This window comes from Mustela putorius, unplaced genomic scaffold (assembly GCF_011764305.1).
Source record: "Mustela putorius furo isolate JIRA1106 unplaced genomic scaffold, ASM1176430v1.1 tig00003870_pilon_pilon_pilon, whole genome shotgun sequence".
NCBI lineage: Eukaryota > Metazoa > Chordata > Mammalia > Carnivora > Mustelidae > Mustela > Mustela putorius.
In genome coordinates this window covers 2,674,564-2,692,958 of record NW_025422022.1, presented here as the reverse complement: position 1 = coordinate 2,692,958, position 18,395 = coordinate 2,674,564, and the positions used below count along the sequence as shown (strand labels likewise).

The 18,395-nt window shown below is 48.0% G+C and overlaps 1 protein-coding gene across 2 annotated transcripts in view; it reads left to right on the top strand.

Moving 5' to 3' along the window:
• LYRM4 (LYR motif containing 4) overlaps positions 1-14,076 on the top strand; it is a 166,970-nt gene extending 152,894 nt beyond the window's left edge. For both annotated transcript variants that reach the window (XM_045066968.1, XM_004753659.3), the window contains one exon: positions 13,640-14,076. Coding sequence is in view for 1 of the 2 variants with exons in the window: in XM_004753659.3 (XP_004753716.1) it covers positions 13,640-13,708 (69 nt within the window). In the remaining variant the exon portion in view is untranslated. The remainder of the gene's footprint in view (positions 1-13,639) is intronic.
• The last annotated feature ends 4,319 nt before the right edge of the window (positions 14,077-18,395 follow it).

The following is an 18,395-nucleotide window of genomic DNA, read 5'->3' as shown; positions in this document are numbered from 1 at the left end:
AGGCCCTGAGCCTACAGAGCGCTTTTCCAAACATGGGCCGAGGCCTCAGCCCCGATCTGCTAAGTCAGTCTCTGGGGCTTGGCACAGAGCCCTCTGGCAAACTCCCAGGCACTGCAGTTAGGGAAGCTCTGGCCAGAGGCTGTGAGCCTGCGTGGTGGGAGGAGCGGGGAGCCAGGCCTGGATGTGGGCAGGGAAGACCCCCCCCCCCCAAGCAGAGAAACCAATCTCAAGGCAATAGGTATTCTTCCCTAAATGGCTGCCTTGGGGCAGTCGTGGTTATTTAAAGGGTATCTCCATTTCCCTGGACCGAGAGAATTCTCTGAGATCCTATCCGTGAGGGACCCACGTTTCTCAAGCCATACTTGCAGCCCAACGAGATGCACAGGGACCGAGGCAGAGGGGAGGAAAGAGCAGAAAAAAGAGGCAAAGATACATAACTCATCAAAGTAATAATATGTTTTCTAGGAAAAAAGTCTTCCCTCCAAAACGTTTGAGAAGGTGGGGGAGTTAAAGAGCCATAGCCGAGAACTGATTGTGTTTTCAGCTAGGCTACTGGGAGTGGGGCTGACCCCAGATCTGTTGAAATGCGCTGTTTACAAAACACAGTTGGGAAGGCTGTGTGTGTAGAACCGTGACTGGAGGGGGCAGGTGCTGTCCGGACTCTCTCGGTCAGTAGCGCCAAGTGCCAAATAGTACGTGCGTGACGGTGCAGACAGCAACTTTGTTTCGTGGGTAAACAGGACAAAAGGAGTTTGCAGAAATAAAAATAAAGGTGATTTTGAAGTAGTGGGACTTTCTATTTCTAATTCTATTTCTATTCCTTTAAATCTTGGTGTATTCTGCAAGAGTACAGTGTGGGTTTATTTATTTATTTATTTCTAATTTAAAGATTTTTTTCTATTTTAATTTTCTATTTTTTCTATTTCTCTTTTTAAATTTCTTTTTTTTTAAGATTTTATTTTATTTATTTGACAGAGAAAGAGAGACAGCAAGAGAAGGACACAAGCAGCAGGCAGAGGAAGAGGGAGAAGCAGGCTTCCTGCCGAGCAGGGATACGAATGTGGGGCTCCATCCCAGGACCCTGGGATCATGACCTGAGCCGAAGGCAGACACCTAATGACTGAGCCATCCAGACGCCCACTCTTTTTATATTTCTAATTAAAATTTCTAATTTAAAGGGTTTTTTTTTTTCTATTTCTAATTCTATTTCTATTCCTTTAAATCTCTGTGTATTCCGTGAGTACAGTGTGGTTTGTTCTTAATTTCTTTTTAATAGTGTTTTAAAAAAACAAACCACACTGTACTCACGAATACACTGAGATTTAAAGGAATAGGATTTAGGGGTGCCTGGGTGTCTCAGTAGGTTAAAGCCTCTGCCTTCAGCTCAGGTCACAATCCCAGGATCCTGGGATCGAGCCCCGCATCAGGCTCACTGCTCAGCAAGGAGCCTGCTTCCTCTTCTCTCTCTGCCTGCCTCTCTGCCTACCTGTGATCTCTGTCTGTCAAATAAATAGATAAAATCTTTTTTTTTTTTTTAAAGATTTTATTTATTTATTTGACAGAGAGAAATTACAAGTACACTGAGAGGCAGGCAGAGAGAGAGAGAAGGAAGCAGGCTCCCTGCTGAGCAGAGAGCCCGATGCGGGACTCGATCTCAGGACCCTGAGATCATGACCTGAGCCGAAGGCAGCGGCTTAACCCACTGAGCCACCCAGGCGCTCCCAATAGATAAAATCTTTAAAAAAAAAAACAAAAAAAAGGAAGAGAATTTAGAGCTTTGCTAAAACTCAGAGTATTGACCCTGTGATGTTGGATAAATTAGTTTGCCCCTTAGATCCTAGGCCTCTTTAAAACAGAGAGGTTGAGGGGCACCTGAGAGGTTCAGTTGATTAAACTTCTGCCTTCAGCTCATGTGAGGATCCCGGGACCCTGGAATCAAGCCCCACATGGGGCTCCCTGCTCAGTAGGGAGCCTGCTTCTCCTTCTCCCTCTGCCTCCCTCTCTGCCAACTTGTGCACTGTGTCTCTCAAGTAAATAAAATCTTTAAAAAATAAAAATAAAAAACAGATTACAGAGGATGGTGTCTGTTCTATGTACAAGGATCAGACAAGCCAGTAAAGTGTACAGATACCTTATGAACTAACTGTAAAGTGCTAGACAGAAATTAGTTGTTGCTGTAATAATTACACAGAGTATGAGGTTGTCACAGTCTGCCTGAAATGGCTGTAGTGTGATTTCACTGAAGCAAGTGAAGGTAAAGAAAAGGCTGAATGGCAGTGGCCTGATGGAAGAGAATGATCACAGGCTCTTTTTAAAATCAGCCACGGCACAAACTTGGGGCAGGCAGATTAATTTCCTTGCACTTTCCCCTTAGCAGTTGACGATGGACACCTTTAAAGGAAGTCCATATTGTTAAGAGAAAAGCCACCATTTATTTGCACGTGGTGTCTTCCCCTGCGGCCGTTTGCTCGGGGAGGCTGCTTCTGCAGCTGCGGGGAGCTGGTTGTCTCCTTCCCAGGGAGTCTGGGAGGGCACTGAAAGGGGGCAGGTGGACGGTGGTCTACCCAGATAGTCGCGCCTGCTGCAGCCTGCCCTGCTCTGTGGCAAGAGAAAGTGGAACCCGGGCAGGAGAGCTGTGTGTCCTGGCCATGACTGAATGCTGGCAGGGTGTCCACAGCTCACTATTCAATGGCCGGGTTCTCTCCCCCTGCCTGGGAGACAGACCACAGTGCACTTCCTGACTGCTGATTCCCTCGACAGATTCTTTCGAGACTGGTTATTTCCTCTACCAGCGCAGCATCTCTCTCTTGCAAGTGTCAGAAATCTGAACTGCCTGTCCCATCGTGGAGATCAGTAGTGGGCACAGCCACAGGAGTAAAGAAAAGATGCCCATCCTTGCCGTTGGCATTGGTGATGCTGCAATGCTGGCGTGTGTGCTTCTGTTGAAGAGTTGGTAGAGCCCTTCTGGGGGCAATTCTTGGCCTTCCGGGCTTTTAGTTGGAAAATACATTCAGCAACTGGGCTTCAGGGACAGTGTGGAGGCCGTGTCAGCTGATGGCAAGTTTCCCGTGTCCTACTAGAGCCCTAAGGATCGGGGAGGTAGGCTTGGTAAGACAGAAACTCCCCCCCACCCCCCTTCTCATCAGACTCATGGTGTCATTTCAGGCTCTAGCTTCAGGCCTTCCCTTTCTCCCTTATCCACAATAACTTCCAGGAGCAAAACTGTTCAGCTGTGCTCACATCTCCCCTGCAGCATGCTAGAAAGAAACGGGAAAATATGAGCCTTGCGATCAAATGTGTTGATAAATGGCTAATTCTGGTGCTGTTTAAGGTTTAAAATCATTCCCGGAAGATTCCCAAGCCCTGGGAAAGTAAGCATGTTGCTGGTCATCTGCTTTAATGTCCCTGGACATGACGTAGCAGGTCCCCGTGGGGCTGGACGCAAAGGAAAGCAAGGCAGCTGTTTGAAAGGAAGGTCTGTGTCCTGACTGGTAAAGACACTGAGCTTGACACAGGGCAAGTTGGAGGAAGAGGGTGGAGTTTGACTTGTTTGTTTCTCTTGTTTTACATCATTTCTTAGGGAGGGCAGCTGCCGCTGGCCATGGGGTTCTGTCAGAAGCTGCTGAGTGTGGAGTGCTGCACAGAAACTGTTCTGGCCAGCCTGGCTCTGTGAGGGGAGGGGGTGTTCATGGTCTCGTCTGGGGACACTGACTTCTGAACACCAGATGGCATCAAACTTACCCTGTTTTTTAGAAGAAGCCAGTAGGGCGCCTGGGTGGCTCTGTCATTAAACATCTGCCTTCGGCTCAGGTCATGATCCCAGGGTCCTGAGTTCGAGCTCCAAATGGGGCTCCCTGTTCAGCAGGGAGCCCGCTTCTGCTCTACCCTTCACCCTCCTTGTGCTCTCTCTTGCTTGCTCTCTCTTTCTCTCAAATAAATAAATAAAATCTTAAAAAAAAATATATATATATATTATATATATATATATATATATATATATATATATATATATATATATATAATAAGCCAGTAAATGCACGCACGTCACAAGCCTGAATTTCAAAAAAGAATTAAAAGTGTACCTCCTGGTTCATACTGTAGAACTTTTTTCCGTGTCAAGAGCCTTTTCTTTGGCTCTATAGCCTTGACTTTGGATCTATCATGGAGACTGAGAATCTGTTCCAGTGGCAGGTGCCTCGGTGGTCTCCAAGAGCCTGCAAGCCCACAGAGTGAAGAATGTGTCAGATCAGAGTAGTGTGGGCGGCCGTGCTCTGGGCCGTCTGACCCCTGTGGTGCTGTGAGCCATCTGAGGAGGGTGACAGAGACAAACCAAATGAAACACAGTCGATCTGCAAGTGTCTAGAAACAGTTGTCTAAAGTGGTAGGTAATCATGTAACTGAGTATTTCTTTCTCTCCTTTTTTTGCCACCCTGACCTTTCCAGTTATATTTGCTTAAAGCAAATGTAAAATCAGGATTAAGGGGTGCCTGGGTGGCTCAGTCAAGTAAGCATCAGACTCTTGATTTCAGCTCAGGGCAGGATCTCCGGGTTGTGAAATCGAGTCCCACATCGGCTCCACGCTGGGCATGCAGTCTGCTTACGATTCTCTCTCTCCATCTGCCCCTCCCCTCCCTCTCTCCTCCTCTCTCTAAGGAGGAAAAAAAAAAATAAAGTAAACTCAGAATTGAACCAAGCTGACCCTGAAAGAAGGTGTCCCTGAAGGGATAAAACAACTCCTGATGGTCCCAGTAACTTTGTCAGGGATCTTGCTCAAGCACGTTGGTAAGCATCTGGTCAGGAGCTTGCTGGTCCCAGCACCGGCCTGGGAATCGCCAGTCAAGGTAGTTGTGTCACCTTGTAACTAATTAGAGCAGTGACGGGACTCTGATCTTGCTGCCATCTCTTCTTGCTGAAGCACTGAGTTGAGGGGCTGGGGCGCAGCGAGCGGAGTGCAGGAAGGCCAGCGTCTCTGGCGCTTTGCCTGGGCCCTTGTCACCATCCCCAGGAAGAGCCGGGTTTCATTCTGACGTGATGTTTGGGTCCTGAGTTCCGCCCCGTTCCAAGAAGGGCTCGGTGACCTAGTCGCAGTGCCGCTAACCTTCGTGCTTGCCATGGGCTGCTTTCATCTCACAGAGCCTATTATGCAATGCCTCACTGTGGCCTCCGGGAGGAGGGGTGGCTGACAGACCGTTTGTATCCAGTGTCCCCACGGGGCCAGCTGTGCCTCGGGCACGGGGAGCAAGAATATCCCCATAGAGTGGGAAGACAGCTAGTACCTCTCTCCTGTTTTATAAGTGTTTGCCTGAGCAGTGGTCCAGACTAGCAGGTAGAAATCATGCACCAGCCCCCAGCAGCTCTAAAGAACAGGTGTGGGAGGCTTCCCTGGCCTTCATCAGCCTTGTGCCATCCCAGAGCAACAAAGACATCTCCCTCCCCCAACCTGGTCTTGTCGTCCATGGCCTTCTGGAAGGGCTGTGCCCAAAGAGCTCCAGGCGGGTAAATATCAACCCTGGTTTTTTGTTTTCTGGAAAAATATTCATCCACTGGGGTGAAAAAAACTGATTATTTTTAAATATGAATAATAAATGCTGAGCCTGAATGCCGTTATGTTTGTGCCCCTTCCTCACTCAGGGCTGCCAGTCAGATGCAAGAGAACGGTGACCTGCCTAGACCCCCGCCCCCACCTCCCTAAAGAGAAACTCCATGAGTGGGGCCGGGCCATGTGTATCCTTGGAAGCTGCCCCTGTCTTGTTAGGAACCACTGCCTTACATGTATATTTGTTCAAAAGGGCCGCATTCCTGCAGAAGGGACAGTGTGCTGGTAGAAATCACTTCAGACCCTTTGAGGCCACAGTTTTCTGAGACCCATTACAATTGTTTGATTTTCTTTACTCTGATGGCCTGGGATTTGAAAGAAAAAGGCTGTCTCTTGGTGGGCTTTTTAAAAAACGTTCAACTGAACATCAGACATGCAGGAAAACAACAGAATGGCCTAGAAATCTGACAATGGTGGACAAGAGATAGGGCAACCATATAATTCATCATCACAAAGGGGAACCCTTGAGACTGAAAGAAAGCTCTATTAATAATCACACTGGAACAATGGGGTAAGCCAGGCATCTGGTCACACTGATGAGAGGACACAGCCCTGCATCTAGGGTGTCTCTTGTCCCTACTAGTGAGGAGGAAGCACACTTAGTATTAATTGTGACGTGGGATTTAGAGAAGATAGGAATTTGTTCACCGCTCTGCTAGGAATATCACAGAGAAAATAAGAAGTCAGGTCCTCACCACCACCGTCCATATTAGGAATACCCACCCAGTATCTAAAATTCAAGGCTCACAGAGTTGAATGGAGATGGAGCATATGTGGAGAGAGGAAACACAAGAAGATTCCACTCTGGATTCTTTGGACTGGACTTCTTTCTCTGCTGTACACCTAATTGTGGACTGACTTCTCAAAGATCTACATTGGCCATTTCAGGCATTCTTCTATTTCATAAAATGATGGCAAATTCAAAAGTAATAATATTATGTTACTATATGTAAAACATTTTGAAAAACAACATAGGCTACGAAATTCTAGAAAGAAAAAGAGCATATGCATCAAGAGTGATATTTTAGAGGAAAACCAAATTCATAACATTTAGATTTTACCTCTTACTGCTAAATAGAAGAATTATATATAATTTCATATATCCCTATTTCAGTTTGCCTCTTTTAAAACTTATTAGGAAACCAAGTATGATAAAAGTGGTTGTTACAGCAACTGTTCTACTCAGGCTAGGCTGTGACAGTGACCCTCCACACTGGGATATCATTGGGAGAATCGCATTGGCAACATGGGAAACTGCCTGGCATCATTATAGGCCAGAGGAGGGGCACAGATGTCCTGCCGACCTTCCATGGGACAAGCGGACAGTAGACCAAAAGCTGAAATTCTGCTATCAAAGATTCACTTACATTGGTGGTGCATAGGTTTTGGGGGGACTTTCCAAAGTCCCTATCAAATGTAAACTACCTTAGGAAATTAAAAAGATGTCTCTCAACTGGGTGTCGGGAGGCACTCAAAGGCATGGAGTATATAAAGTGCATCTTCCCAAAGGGCCAGAGTTACTTGACATTTTTATAAAATAAGATAAATATATTATGGAACGGAATATACTATTTATGTGAAGATCAATAGGAGACTTCAAAGAAATGTTCTAGTTACCACATCCTCTTCAAGCTAAGTCCCAAACCCCCATGAGTATAATTTTGTGTATTAACTACCTCTGTTCGGCCAGATCTGGTTTCTAACTCTTATTCTGCTCATTTCTTTCTCCTTGGGCCAGTGCCAAGTGTTTCAGCTTTATCTCAAAAATGCTTTAGTATCTTCCTCATCAAAATACTTTTTCTTATCTTTGACTTTGTACTCATTCAAATAATCTTGAAAGTTGTTTCCTCAAATATCTCAAAAAAAAAAAAAAACATTGGGACTTTCATTATCGTGTTAACATAGACTAATTTAGCAAAAGATTGACATTTTTATATGATTCAGTCTTTCCATGAACATGGTATATCTTATTTCATCCAAACTCTTTTATATTTTTAAGCTTTATCGTTTTCTCTCTTAAAGCTTTACACATTCTTTTTAAGGTTATGTCTAGGTGTGTTGTTTTTGTTGTTGATGTGACTCTTGTTACTTTCTTTTCTCATCATATTTTCGGTGTCATCCACTGAGATGCTGGCTTCTCATATGTGAAATGAAGGGCACGCCCATCTGAGCAATTACACTCCTTCCAAATGCAGAAATCCAAAGATGGGGTTTGCCTGTAGAAAGCCTATAAATTGATGATGATAATGGTATCTTCCTCATACAGTTGTTGTGTGATAGAAAGAATTAAATAATTCTAATTAATTGATTTAATTAATTAAATGCTTAGAACAGTGCATGGTACACAGTAAATGCTCATTAAATGTGACTGCTACCTTTCATCATCATTACCATTGTAGTTTTTTAGTAGTAATAGCATTATCATTATTGGTCGTAGTGGTATGGTTACTACAATGCCAGAGGCAGGATTTGTCACTGTCCTCAGTGGACAGGGGACTATCCCTGCCTGGATGGTTTTACCATCTTTAGAGAGGACAGAGAGCAGGGACAGTCCCTCCCTAGGCTTCTCCGGGAGAGTCAGTTGTCAGCATCTCTCCCATAACTTTTCAGTGCCCAGGGCAACCTCCTGATACTAGACCACTGGTAAGCATCATGGGCCTACTGGACAGGGGGTAGGCCCAGAGCAGAGATGAAGAGGGTCCTTCAGTCCTCAAGTCTAGCCCAGGAAGCTCAAGTTCAAAGCCAGGAGGTGGTGTCAGACATCCCTGACATCCTCTCCACAGTGTGGGTATGTTTCACCATTACAGACTCATAGACACTTACAACCAGAGAGTGAGGAGGCTTCAAGATCTTTGAGGTCAGGATCTGACACCCTGAAGTGCTCCTCCCGGCAGCAGACTGGCAATGCACAGGGCCATGTATATCAGTAACAGTGAACGAGACCTGACCACATGCCCACTACTGTTCTTAGTTAATCCTCTCAGCAACATGAAGACAGCAAATGTAATTGAGCCCCAGGAAGTATCTGGGGCAATTGGTACATTTTCTTCAAGTCTCCTATTGCATTGGATGCTCCTAACAATGGCGTGAAACAGGCAGGAAGTAGCCAAGGCTCTTCCACTCCTGGTGATGGAGCCCAGCTCCTCTGGGTCCAAGTCAGATTGAGACGCGTTGCACGGCACATTGTGGCAGCTGAGTGACCAATGGAGACCTGAGACGTTGCACTAAATTTTCTTTTCTTGGATCCTCCTTCCTCCCCAGCAGGTTATTTGTCTAATGAGTCTCCAAGCTCATAAGTGTTTCTAGGCCAGCCTGCCAGCCCATCTACTTGCAGTTGAATAAGCTGTGTATTTTTCTAATGGACTCTAATGCCAATTCCTGAAGTTTATAGAATACAAGTGTGATCAGCTTTAATGACCAACTTATGCATGGTAATAGTCGGATGTGGCTAGCTAAGCCCCTTGGGGCTTCTGGAAGGGCTGTAAATTGAAGGCAGTAACTGGACTTCCTCGCTTCATTGACCGGCTCCTCTCACCTCCAGCGTAGGAGCAACATGCTCTGTCATTAGCACCACGGCATCCGTCCCTGGCTGTCCCTTCCCTGTGTGTGCTGACACATTTTATAGCCAAAATAAATGCAACAGCACTGTTGCACAAACATTTATTGCCTCGCCTCTGTAGCTCTCGTTGAGATAACTTTTTTAATATTTCCTCCCTGGGTGAACTGAATATTTCTCTTCCATCTTCTGTAATTGCTCTGGGTTAATCCCTTATAGGCCTGGATTACAGCTTTAAACTTTCTGCTGGGCCAAATTTTGATCATTTGATTTTCCTTAACAGCGAGTGAGCATTCTTGTTACAATAAAATGGTCCTGTGGCTACTTCTGTTGAATTGCCTTGATCAGTTCCGTAATTCCACTAGCAGCTCCCCACCAAAGCACTGCGTTAATTACGTACAGATCTAGGTTTTAGAACTAGTGGACAATAGAGCCTTGGTTATAACTGGGAATGCTCGACACTGGCATTTTTAGTTACCAGGTTCTTACTGAGCACTTTCTGTGTGCCTAGCACTGTCCCAGACTATGCTGTGAAAGCAGCTACGTCAGAACAAGTAGGACATGAGTCCGCCTTTCTCCCCAGCAGCCACTGGGCCTCACGCAGAGGAACCCATCCAGGCACAGAGGCTCCCAGGAGAGAGCCAGAGAGCCCCTTCTGCGGGGGGGGGGGGGGGGGGTGGCAGGGAGGCTTCAGCCATTAACTCAAAGGGTGGATAGGCTTTTTGAAGGGTTTTTTGGTTTTTGGTGGGTTTTTTCGGTTTGTTTTTTTTTTTTTTTTTTTAATTTTTTTACTTAAATTCGGTTCGTTAAAACATAGTGTAGTATTAGTTTCAGAGGCAGAGTTTAGAGACTCATCAGTTGCGTACAACCCCAGTGCGCTTCACATCGCGTGCCCTCCTTCGTGCCCATCCCCCAGTTACCCCACCCCACCCACCTCCCCTCCAGCAACCCTCAGTTCGTTTCCTAGAGTTAAAAGTCTCTTCTGGTTTGCCTCCCTCTCTGTTTCCGTCTTGGTTTATTTTTCTGAAGGTTTGTTTTGAATGACGCTCCTACAACCTGAGTTCTTTGGATCGCCTCTCACCCTTCATTCGTCAGTTTTCTTTGGAGCCTTTTACATGGAGCTGCTTGCAAACTAGTCACCCCATACCATATCTGCATTTCTTTCAAGAGAGCACCCATCCCCTCAAAGCTTCCATCCTTTAGATCGGTGGACGAGGAGGACCACTACTATGTTCACGCTGTCCCTGGAAGCCTAGGAGCACAGGGGAAAAAGGCCGCACGACAAGAGAACCCTGTGTCCTTGTTGTAGCCCATCCGTCAAGAAGGTGGCTGTTCACACAGTGTTCACAAAGTGAACTGAGTGGGAGGAGACCTGTTTATTCTGCGGTGTGGTAAAAATGCTGCTGGATCTTCAAACAGCCCACCAAGGAGACCACCTTTTCTTCCAGGGCATCAGAACACATGGCTCAACTCTGGGCCACTCGGGGGCCACCCAGCTGCTCTGAGAGGTGTCAGAGATGGGTCCTGGCCCAGTAAGTCATCAGAGAGGCTGAGATGTGGAAGGAGCCCACCTTGCTCCACCTCTGTCCGCATGAACTCCTTCTCCGTCCCCACCTTCTCCCCCTCCCAGAGCATGACCGCCTCCCAAGGCAGCCGATTCCATTTTTTGCCAACTGTGTGAAAGAGTTCTTCCTTAGGCCGTATCATAACTTCTGCCTGCCACTAGAGCCCTGAGAAAACCCTGATAAACTCGTGGAACATGGTATTGTCAACACTTCTAAGAGGGGCTCCTGATAAACTCTCCCCACCTCCATGAAATATAAACCAAGTTCCCAGGTAAATGAATCATTTGAGCTGTTACATAAAATTATTTTTTAAAGATTTTATTTATTTATTTGACAGAGAGAGATCACAAGTAGGCAGAGAAGCAGACGGGGGGGGGGAGGGGAAGCAGGCCCCCTGCTGAGCAGAGAGCCCGAGGTCGGACTTGATCCCAGGACCCTGGGATCATGACCTCCTGGGATCAAGACCTCAGATGAAGGCAGAGGTTTATCCCACTGAGCCACCCAGGCGCCCAAGCTGTTACATGAAATTATTTTTATTAACCTAGACCTCCTCCCCAAACATAATAATTCTGTTTTTCCTTTTACAATAATTGGTATTTTAGCCTTTTTTCTAAAAAGTAATGATGGTGGGCCCACTTGTCTGTTGAGGTTAGCATCTGAAAGTAAAACCACATAATACCCAGAGTATCGAATACTGCTTCTCGGCCCCCTCTCTGGAGTAGGGTGCATCTGGCTCCCGCTCATCCCACAGCTACTCCAGGTCATCAAGAAGGGAGGCCAGGCTGAGCCTCTGTGCTCCACTCCTCATGAAACCGCGTCTAGCTAGTCTCAGCCCTCAAGATGGTTTATGACTATGTTATGCAGATCGTGCTCCGCGGAATCCCAGACCTGCCCTTCCCGCTTGCATCTGAAGCCATGTGTGTTCTTTATATGGACAGGAGGAGGGGAGGCTGAGACATGGGAGCAGAGCTCATCACTGACTTCTCTTGGTACTGGTGCAGAACACTCATTCCCCACCATCACCACCCCCTTTTCTCTTTTATCAAATTAAGGAATTCACTTGCAATGAAAGTAATCTATTCAATCATCCTCATGCCCTTAAATCTCCACTCTGTTCTTCGGCTTTCTTTGTCCATCATTGGGTGGCTCTGACCTCTTCCTTCACTTTCTCCTGGCATCCCCGTGATGCCCTGAGTTACTAGAGCCCCCTGGCCATTGGGACACCTCTGTACAGGTGCGCGCCAGAAGACGTCACCAGCAGCATGGGAGGATGGGAACGTTGAGGCGATCTCTGGGGGTGTGACTGGTGAGAGAGCACCACTGTTCCTTACGAGTGTCAAAATCTTCCCCTTTCATGGGCCGTCATTTTAAAATAGAGTATTAACCGTAAAAAAGGATGAGATCTCACCATTCACAACGACAGGGATGGACGTAGAGGGTTAGATGAGAAGGACAGATACCAAATGACTTCACTTGTATGGGAAACCTCAAGACCAAAACAAATGAATAAACAAAAAGCATAATCAGACCTATAATACAGAGAACAAACGGATGGTTGCTGGTCGGGGGTGGGGATAGGCAGGATGGGGGAAGGAGAGCAGGAGATACAGGCTTCCAGTTGATGGAGTAACTAAGTTTTGGGGATAAAAGATACAGCAGGGAACATAGAGTTGTGAGGTGACAGATGGCAGCTACGCTTGTGATCTAGAGCTCGATCTAGCAGAAGATCTAGAGAAGCTGAATCATTATGTTGTACATCTGCAGCAGTGTACCAGCATATGTCAACTATATGCAAATAAAGAAATAATAGATGGAGCGCCCGGGTAGCTCAGTGGGTTAAGTGTCTGACTCTTGGTCTTAGGTCAGGATCTCAAGTCCTGGGATCAAGCCCCACATCAGAATTCGAGCTCACTGGGGAGTCTGAGGATCCTCTCTCTCTCCCCCTCTGCCCCTCCCTCTCTCCCACTTGGATGCATTCTCTCTTTCAAGTAAACCTCTTTTTAAAATAGAATAGAATATTAAAACAAGATGGGAAGACCACATGAGGGTCCTGATTCTGACCCCTGGCCACTCTGGTAGCTGCTGCGGCCATTGAGAGGTTCCCTCGTGTACTGAGAGAGCAAAGACCCCAAAATACCCATAGATAGCGACCACCTGCTCTGAAGTCCTTCCCGCACCAGCTGTACCAGGTTCTAAGAAAGTATCACTTAGGAAATGCTTTTGGAGAAAACTCGTGAAGACCCTTTGTTCCCAAGGAAGGATCAGTCATCTGCGGCGGCCCCGGTCATGGCTACAACATCTACCTGGGACAGTGGGAACATCTGGGCACCAGCAGAAACACTCCTTGTAAGAGGACACTTAGGAAAGGCTGGGAAAGTCAAGAGGCAAGAGGTGAGAGAAGCCAGACCAGGGTCCTCAGCCCCACCTGGACCAGACAGGCAGCCATATTGCTTCCAGTGCCCTTAATGGAACCCACGTTCTAGCCCAACACAGGCAAGACCCGTTTCTGCTTTATGCTGAAGGCTCTCCAAACGGGAGAACCGGTTGTAAAGGATGGGATTGTGTTTGGGGAGGAGCTGCTGTGCACACGTCCAGGTGGCTCTCCCTCCAGCCAGCAGCCAAGGAGCCTGGTGGATGGTCTCAGCCGGCTCAGGACAGCCCAAGGAACCAAGGCTGTGCCTGCTAGTGCCATTTCAAAGGCCAAAAAAGAATGAGTGTGGATCGCGAACTTGTTCTCACAGTGAAGGAAGTAGCATTTGGAGGGTGTGGGGAATTCGCAAAGGCCAACCCCATGACTGCACTTGGCCCCACGATGCAGTTCCCCACAAGGAACAGCCCTGTGATGGCAGATGTTGGCATTTAAAGGTTAGCAATGCTCTTTTTGATCTTTGCAGCTAATGGAGTCTTTTTCTTTGCCTTCAGGTCCTCATCGGCCAAATGTATTCGACTGACAAGCTTATCATTGAGAATCAAGAGAAGCCTCGGACCTAGGGAGCCGGGACCAGCCACCACCGGCAGCCGTGGACCAGCTTCAGCATCCATGCTGCGCTTGGGGCGGGGTCTCCCCCAGACCACAGGTGGCCTCTTCCATCAGCTTAGAATAGCCTCTTGCTCGGCCTGCCCAGTAGGAGCTGATAAACTGAGGCCAGTTTTCATCCTTCTGCAGCCCTAGTGAGAAAGGGTGGCGGGGTCTCCTTGATTCAAGCGAGGAGCTGGAGCTCACTCCGACTAATGCTGTGTATTCTTGTGTCTGCTCTCCGCCTCAGCCCTCTTTTGTATCATCACCGCCCATGTAGAGCCCCTCCGCCCTCTGCATCTTCGTTGACAATAAACAGAATTGTTTATGCCTTCTTATGCCAGATGCGCTCCCGATGATGAACGCGCCTTCGTTTCCTGCTGACGGCAGGACCTGCAGAGGGCCGTGGGGACCCAGAGGGAGGCTCCCTTTGTGGGGGCAAGTCGAGGCACCCAAGATTTGGAGGGCGGCAGGGGGTAGGGCAACACCAAAGAGGTAGAGGGTGCATCCCGCAATTTATACCTGGGCCCAGTGCAGCCACAGAGGGGCCCGCCCACAGCTCCCCACCTGGGGACAGGATGCTAGTGGCCCTGCTGAATGTGGTCTGAGGATGGGCACCAGCAGCCCCGCCTGGGAGCTCGTTGGAAATGCAGAATCTTGGGCTTCGCCCCAAATGCTTTGAATTTGAGTCTAACACATCCGGGTGCCCCCAGCCCAAGCTGAGGTTGGGGAAGGGCCACTCGGCTCTGCTTCCCAAAGCTGGCTTCCCCGAACTCCCTTCACAGAGCCATAAGCACCTGCAGAATTGGAGAGTTTTATAAGAGGAATTTCTTATAATCCAATGGCACTTCCCTGCCCTCAGATTCTGACTCCGTAAGTGAGAGGGGAGGCATGATCACTAGGCCCCCTAGTGTTTTTACTGTCTAGTCAGTTCGGGAAGCTCTGCTCTTTGAAGATGTTGCAGGTAATAAAGACATTTGTGTGCGTGTCGCCTTGGAAACACATCAGCTAAAAGCCTAAAAAGAAGGTATTAAATAACTTGCTTGATTGCTGGGGACCCAGAGTACCCCGTATCTGGGACCTAGATACTGTCAGAGCGCCTTGTTTACCTTTGTAAACGGCACTATGTGAATTCATTACTTAGGTGTTAAGGTTTGGAACAGGCTCCTGTGAATGTTTCCAGATCCTAAAACCACTGTGACGGTGTCACCGGGCCTGCCCCTGAGCCTGGGCCCCTGGCATTCTAATTCTTAGAGTCCTGTGAGTCAAGTGAGAACAGACTGGTCCTCTTCCCCTCTCGTGCGAAGGGATCACATCTGCCCTCCTCACCCACGGAGCGTGGATTTTGTTGTGACTGTGCGTTCAGAAGAGATTACACGTGTACTCCTGGTTGGCAGTTCAACTTGGAACTTCAGAACGGTTTTGCCCATGGATAGTCTTGTACACTCGCACCTTGGTAGGTCTTGGACCCGACACCCCCCGCCCCACCCCACACCCCGGTAAACAGTGTTAGCGCCACAGCCCGGAGCCGGCAGTGAATGTAGGTGGCGTGGGAAACGTGCTGTCTCCCTCCGGCTGACTCATGGGACAGTCACCCACCCTGGGATGTGCAGCTCTGGGTCACTTTTTCCACTCTGCGTCAGTAGGATATGGTCCAAGGACTAGCTCCTGGATGTCACCTCTGATTTACACCTCATGTATTAAAGCAGCTGCTGCTGCTACTCGGAAACCCAAATCCAGTTGAACCGAAGTTGAACCTCTCCCCTAGAAGGGTCAGGTTACCAGAGGGTATCTGCTCCAGAGGAGACCCAGATTTGAGTCCCAGAGGCAGTGGCCCAAGCTAACTTAGCTCGTTCTGTGGGACAGAGCAGCGGGTTGCTTTTATGTTAATTAAAGCCCACAAATGGGTTTAAACAGGCTCAGAGCCGTAAACAGCTAATTTTTGTGACTCAGATAAGAATAACTATGCATTAGGAATATATAGAAAGAGATGAAAGAATCCCATCTCATAAAATCCACAGTCTTGAGCCTGTCCTGCAGGCTCAGGGGAGACAGACAGAGCCTTGCACTGGACACTCCTTAACTCAGTGGACCCAGGTGGACTCTGGCACTTTGAATGAATTGACGTGCCTATGGGAGTGGTCTCTGCTTCTACTGTTAAGCGCTCCCCGTGCTCGACTGGAGCCCCACATCGCACTCCCCCTCACAGACCTGTAGTGTGCTTGGCTGTTCTGAAGGAGGGACTCGGGCTGGGGTCTGGAGATGACTTTCCGGTGTCAGCATTTAGCAAGTGAGAAATGCCAGGACGAGTTAACCTCCGAGATGCAACCGCTGGCCCAGCACACCTATTCTCCAGACCTTTAGAGATGACACTCGGTTGGTCTGGCTGCCGTGCTTCCATAGCTGGGAAAGCTTCCTTGTGCACGGGCATGGCTATGTTGTTCCGACAGCTGTAGTTCTCTGGACTCTGGAACTGAAAGAAGATCGTGGGTCCGTCGTATCTGGCTTCCCGTCTCCTCCGCCCTGCCACCAACAGCAGCCCCTCTCAACCCCCTTCGTCCAGAGCTTCATCCAACATCTCCAGCGCCTCAGTACAACCAACACTGCCCCCCCAAGGGGACAGGCTAGGGGGACATCTGCAGAGATGACAAAATGGCAGAGCTGCCTGACATTAGAGTCCACCTCATCCAAACCCCACATCTGCAGGTGTGAAAACCAAGACCCTGAGCATCCGTAGGTCATTTGGGGACCCTTCCCTGCCGGCTTCCACTGGTCTTTCCGTTCATTCAGCACTGACTGTGAGCCAGTGGGTGCCTGGTTCCTTGGGGGGGTGGGGGGCGACCAGTGAACAAGGCAGCCCCTGCCTTCACAGAGCTTACAGTCCAGCAGGGGACGTGGATGAGAAAGGACACATCTGAGGACAGTTACAAAGGGTGAAATAAAAAGGTCCTCTAGAAGCTGATGGGAGTGTCTGGAAGGCCCTCCCTGAGGCGAGGGGGATTTCAATTGAAGATGAAATGAGGAGTTGGCTGCACAAAGGGTAGGGAGAGGAGCTCTCCAGGCAGGAGGAACAGCATATGCAAAGGCCTGAATGGGGGGTGAGGGAAGGGAGGCGGAGGAGAGCACTGTGCAAGGAACTAAGGCAGCCCAGGCTGGCTGGCGAGCACGGAGGAGTCAGAAAGCAGGGAGCACAGTGTGGGGGGCCCAGGGCGCCCTGGCCTGAGGCTGCAAGCAGCTGTTGAAGTTTTCCAGCGGGATGAAGTTTATGGGGGAATAGATTGGGAGAGATGCACGGAGACCAACTTTTATAGGTGGTGGGGGAAGAGGCAGATTGGACACTAATCCGGGTAAGAGATGGTAGTGACGTCACAGAGATGATAGTGACGTCACCTAGGATGCTGACGGTTGCAAAGTGGAGTCAACATCACCCTGAGAAGAACTCGTGTTGGTTTGGAGGAGAACTCCTCCTGGCTGAGTCTCACTAAGGTCAGTCTACTGCAGCCAACCCTCAGGCCAACGATGCAGAACAAATGATTGTCTAAGGCCCCAAGTTTGTGGATAGTTACAGAGCAATGACAAGCTAATACAGAGAGCTAGAGTGATAATGGGTCTCTTTTTCAGGGCCACCTAGCAAACCAGAGAGTAGGTAGGCAAACGATGAAACTGTGGGGTTCCCGTGTAGAGCCCTTTCCACAAGCACCTGCAGAGGACAGGTGTCACGTGTCTTACAGACAAAAGGGCTTGCCAGCTACTGGCCCCCATTAGTGTGTGCATTGAGCACAAAACAGGACCAAAAAGAGAAAGAAAATAGAGTCAACAGGACTTGGTAATTGATTAAATGTAAAGTGCAGAGAGGGTGTCAGGGGGGTCTAGGAAGGGTCCCAGGTTTGGGGCCTAGGTGACTGAGCAGAGAAGTTGGGCTACCTGCTAAGACAAGACAGCAGTGGGCACGCACGGTCTGAATCCTTGTCCTCCTGCCAGATCCAGACAACCTCAAGTTCAAACAGAAAGACTAGTGTCTACCAAGGTATCTCTTACTTCCAAAGGTTGAAAATAATATTTCTGGTTTTTTCAAACAAAGAAAAAAATCTACTGGAAGAGAACAATTTAAAAGACTGCTAAAAAGAGATTTTACCCATAGCTCTCTGTAAAATAAATATATTCCTTCTACAGGTAAAGCCTATAGATACATATTCTCTCAGGGTCCAGGAGGAGTAGGGGGAAATTTTTACATATTTTGCAAAAGGTGATACAAGATTTTTAGAAAAGTGGAAGAAGGTTGGTCTACATATTCTAAGACTAGGGTTCTAAGAGCGCAACTAAAATCCACAGTAAAATATCAAATTGGTGCACAGAAAATGCACCAATATGTTTTATTACAGAATGAGCTGCTTAGGACTGCTCACTAGCTTTCTAGACTGAAGGATATCACAGGTACCGAGGCCAAGCTACAAATATAGCAACAGCGGAAGAAATGATAAGCACTCAAAACACAGAAGGAGAAAGCATTTCCTATGCCAAGAATGATGTTCTCTGAGTTGGGAACTCTTCTGGACTTACCCATAGTCACGAACAAGAAGTTCTTCTCCTTGGTAAATATGACCAGAACCCAGATGACCAATTCTTTATCTTTTTTTTTTTTTTTTTTAAGAGAGAGAGACA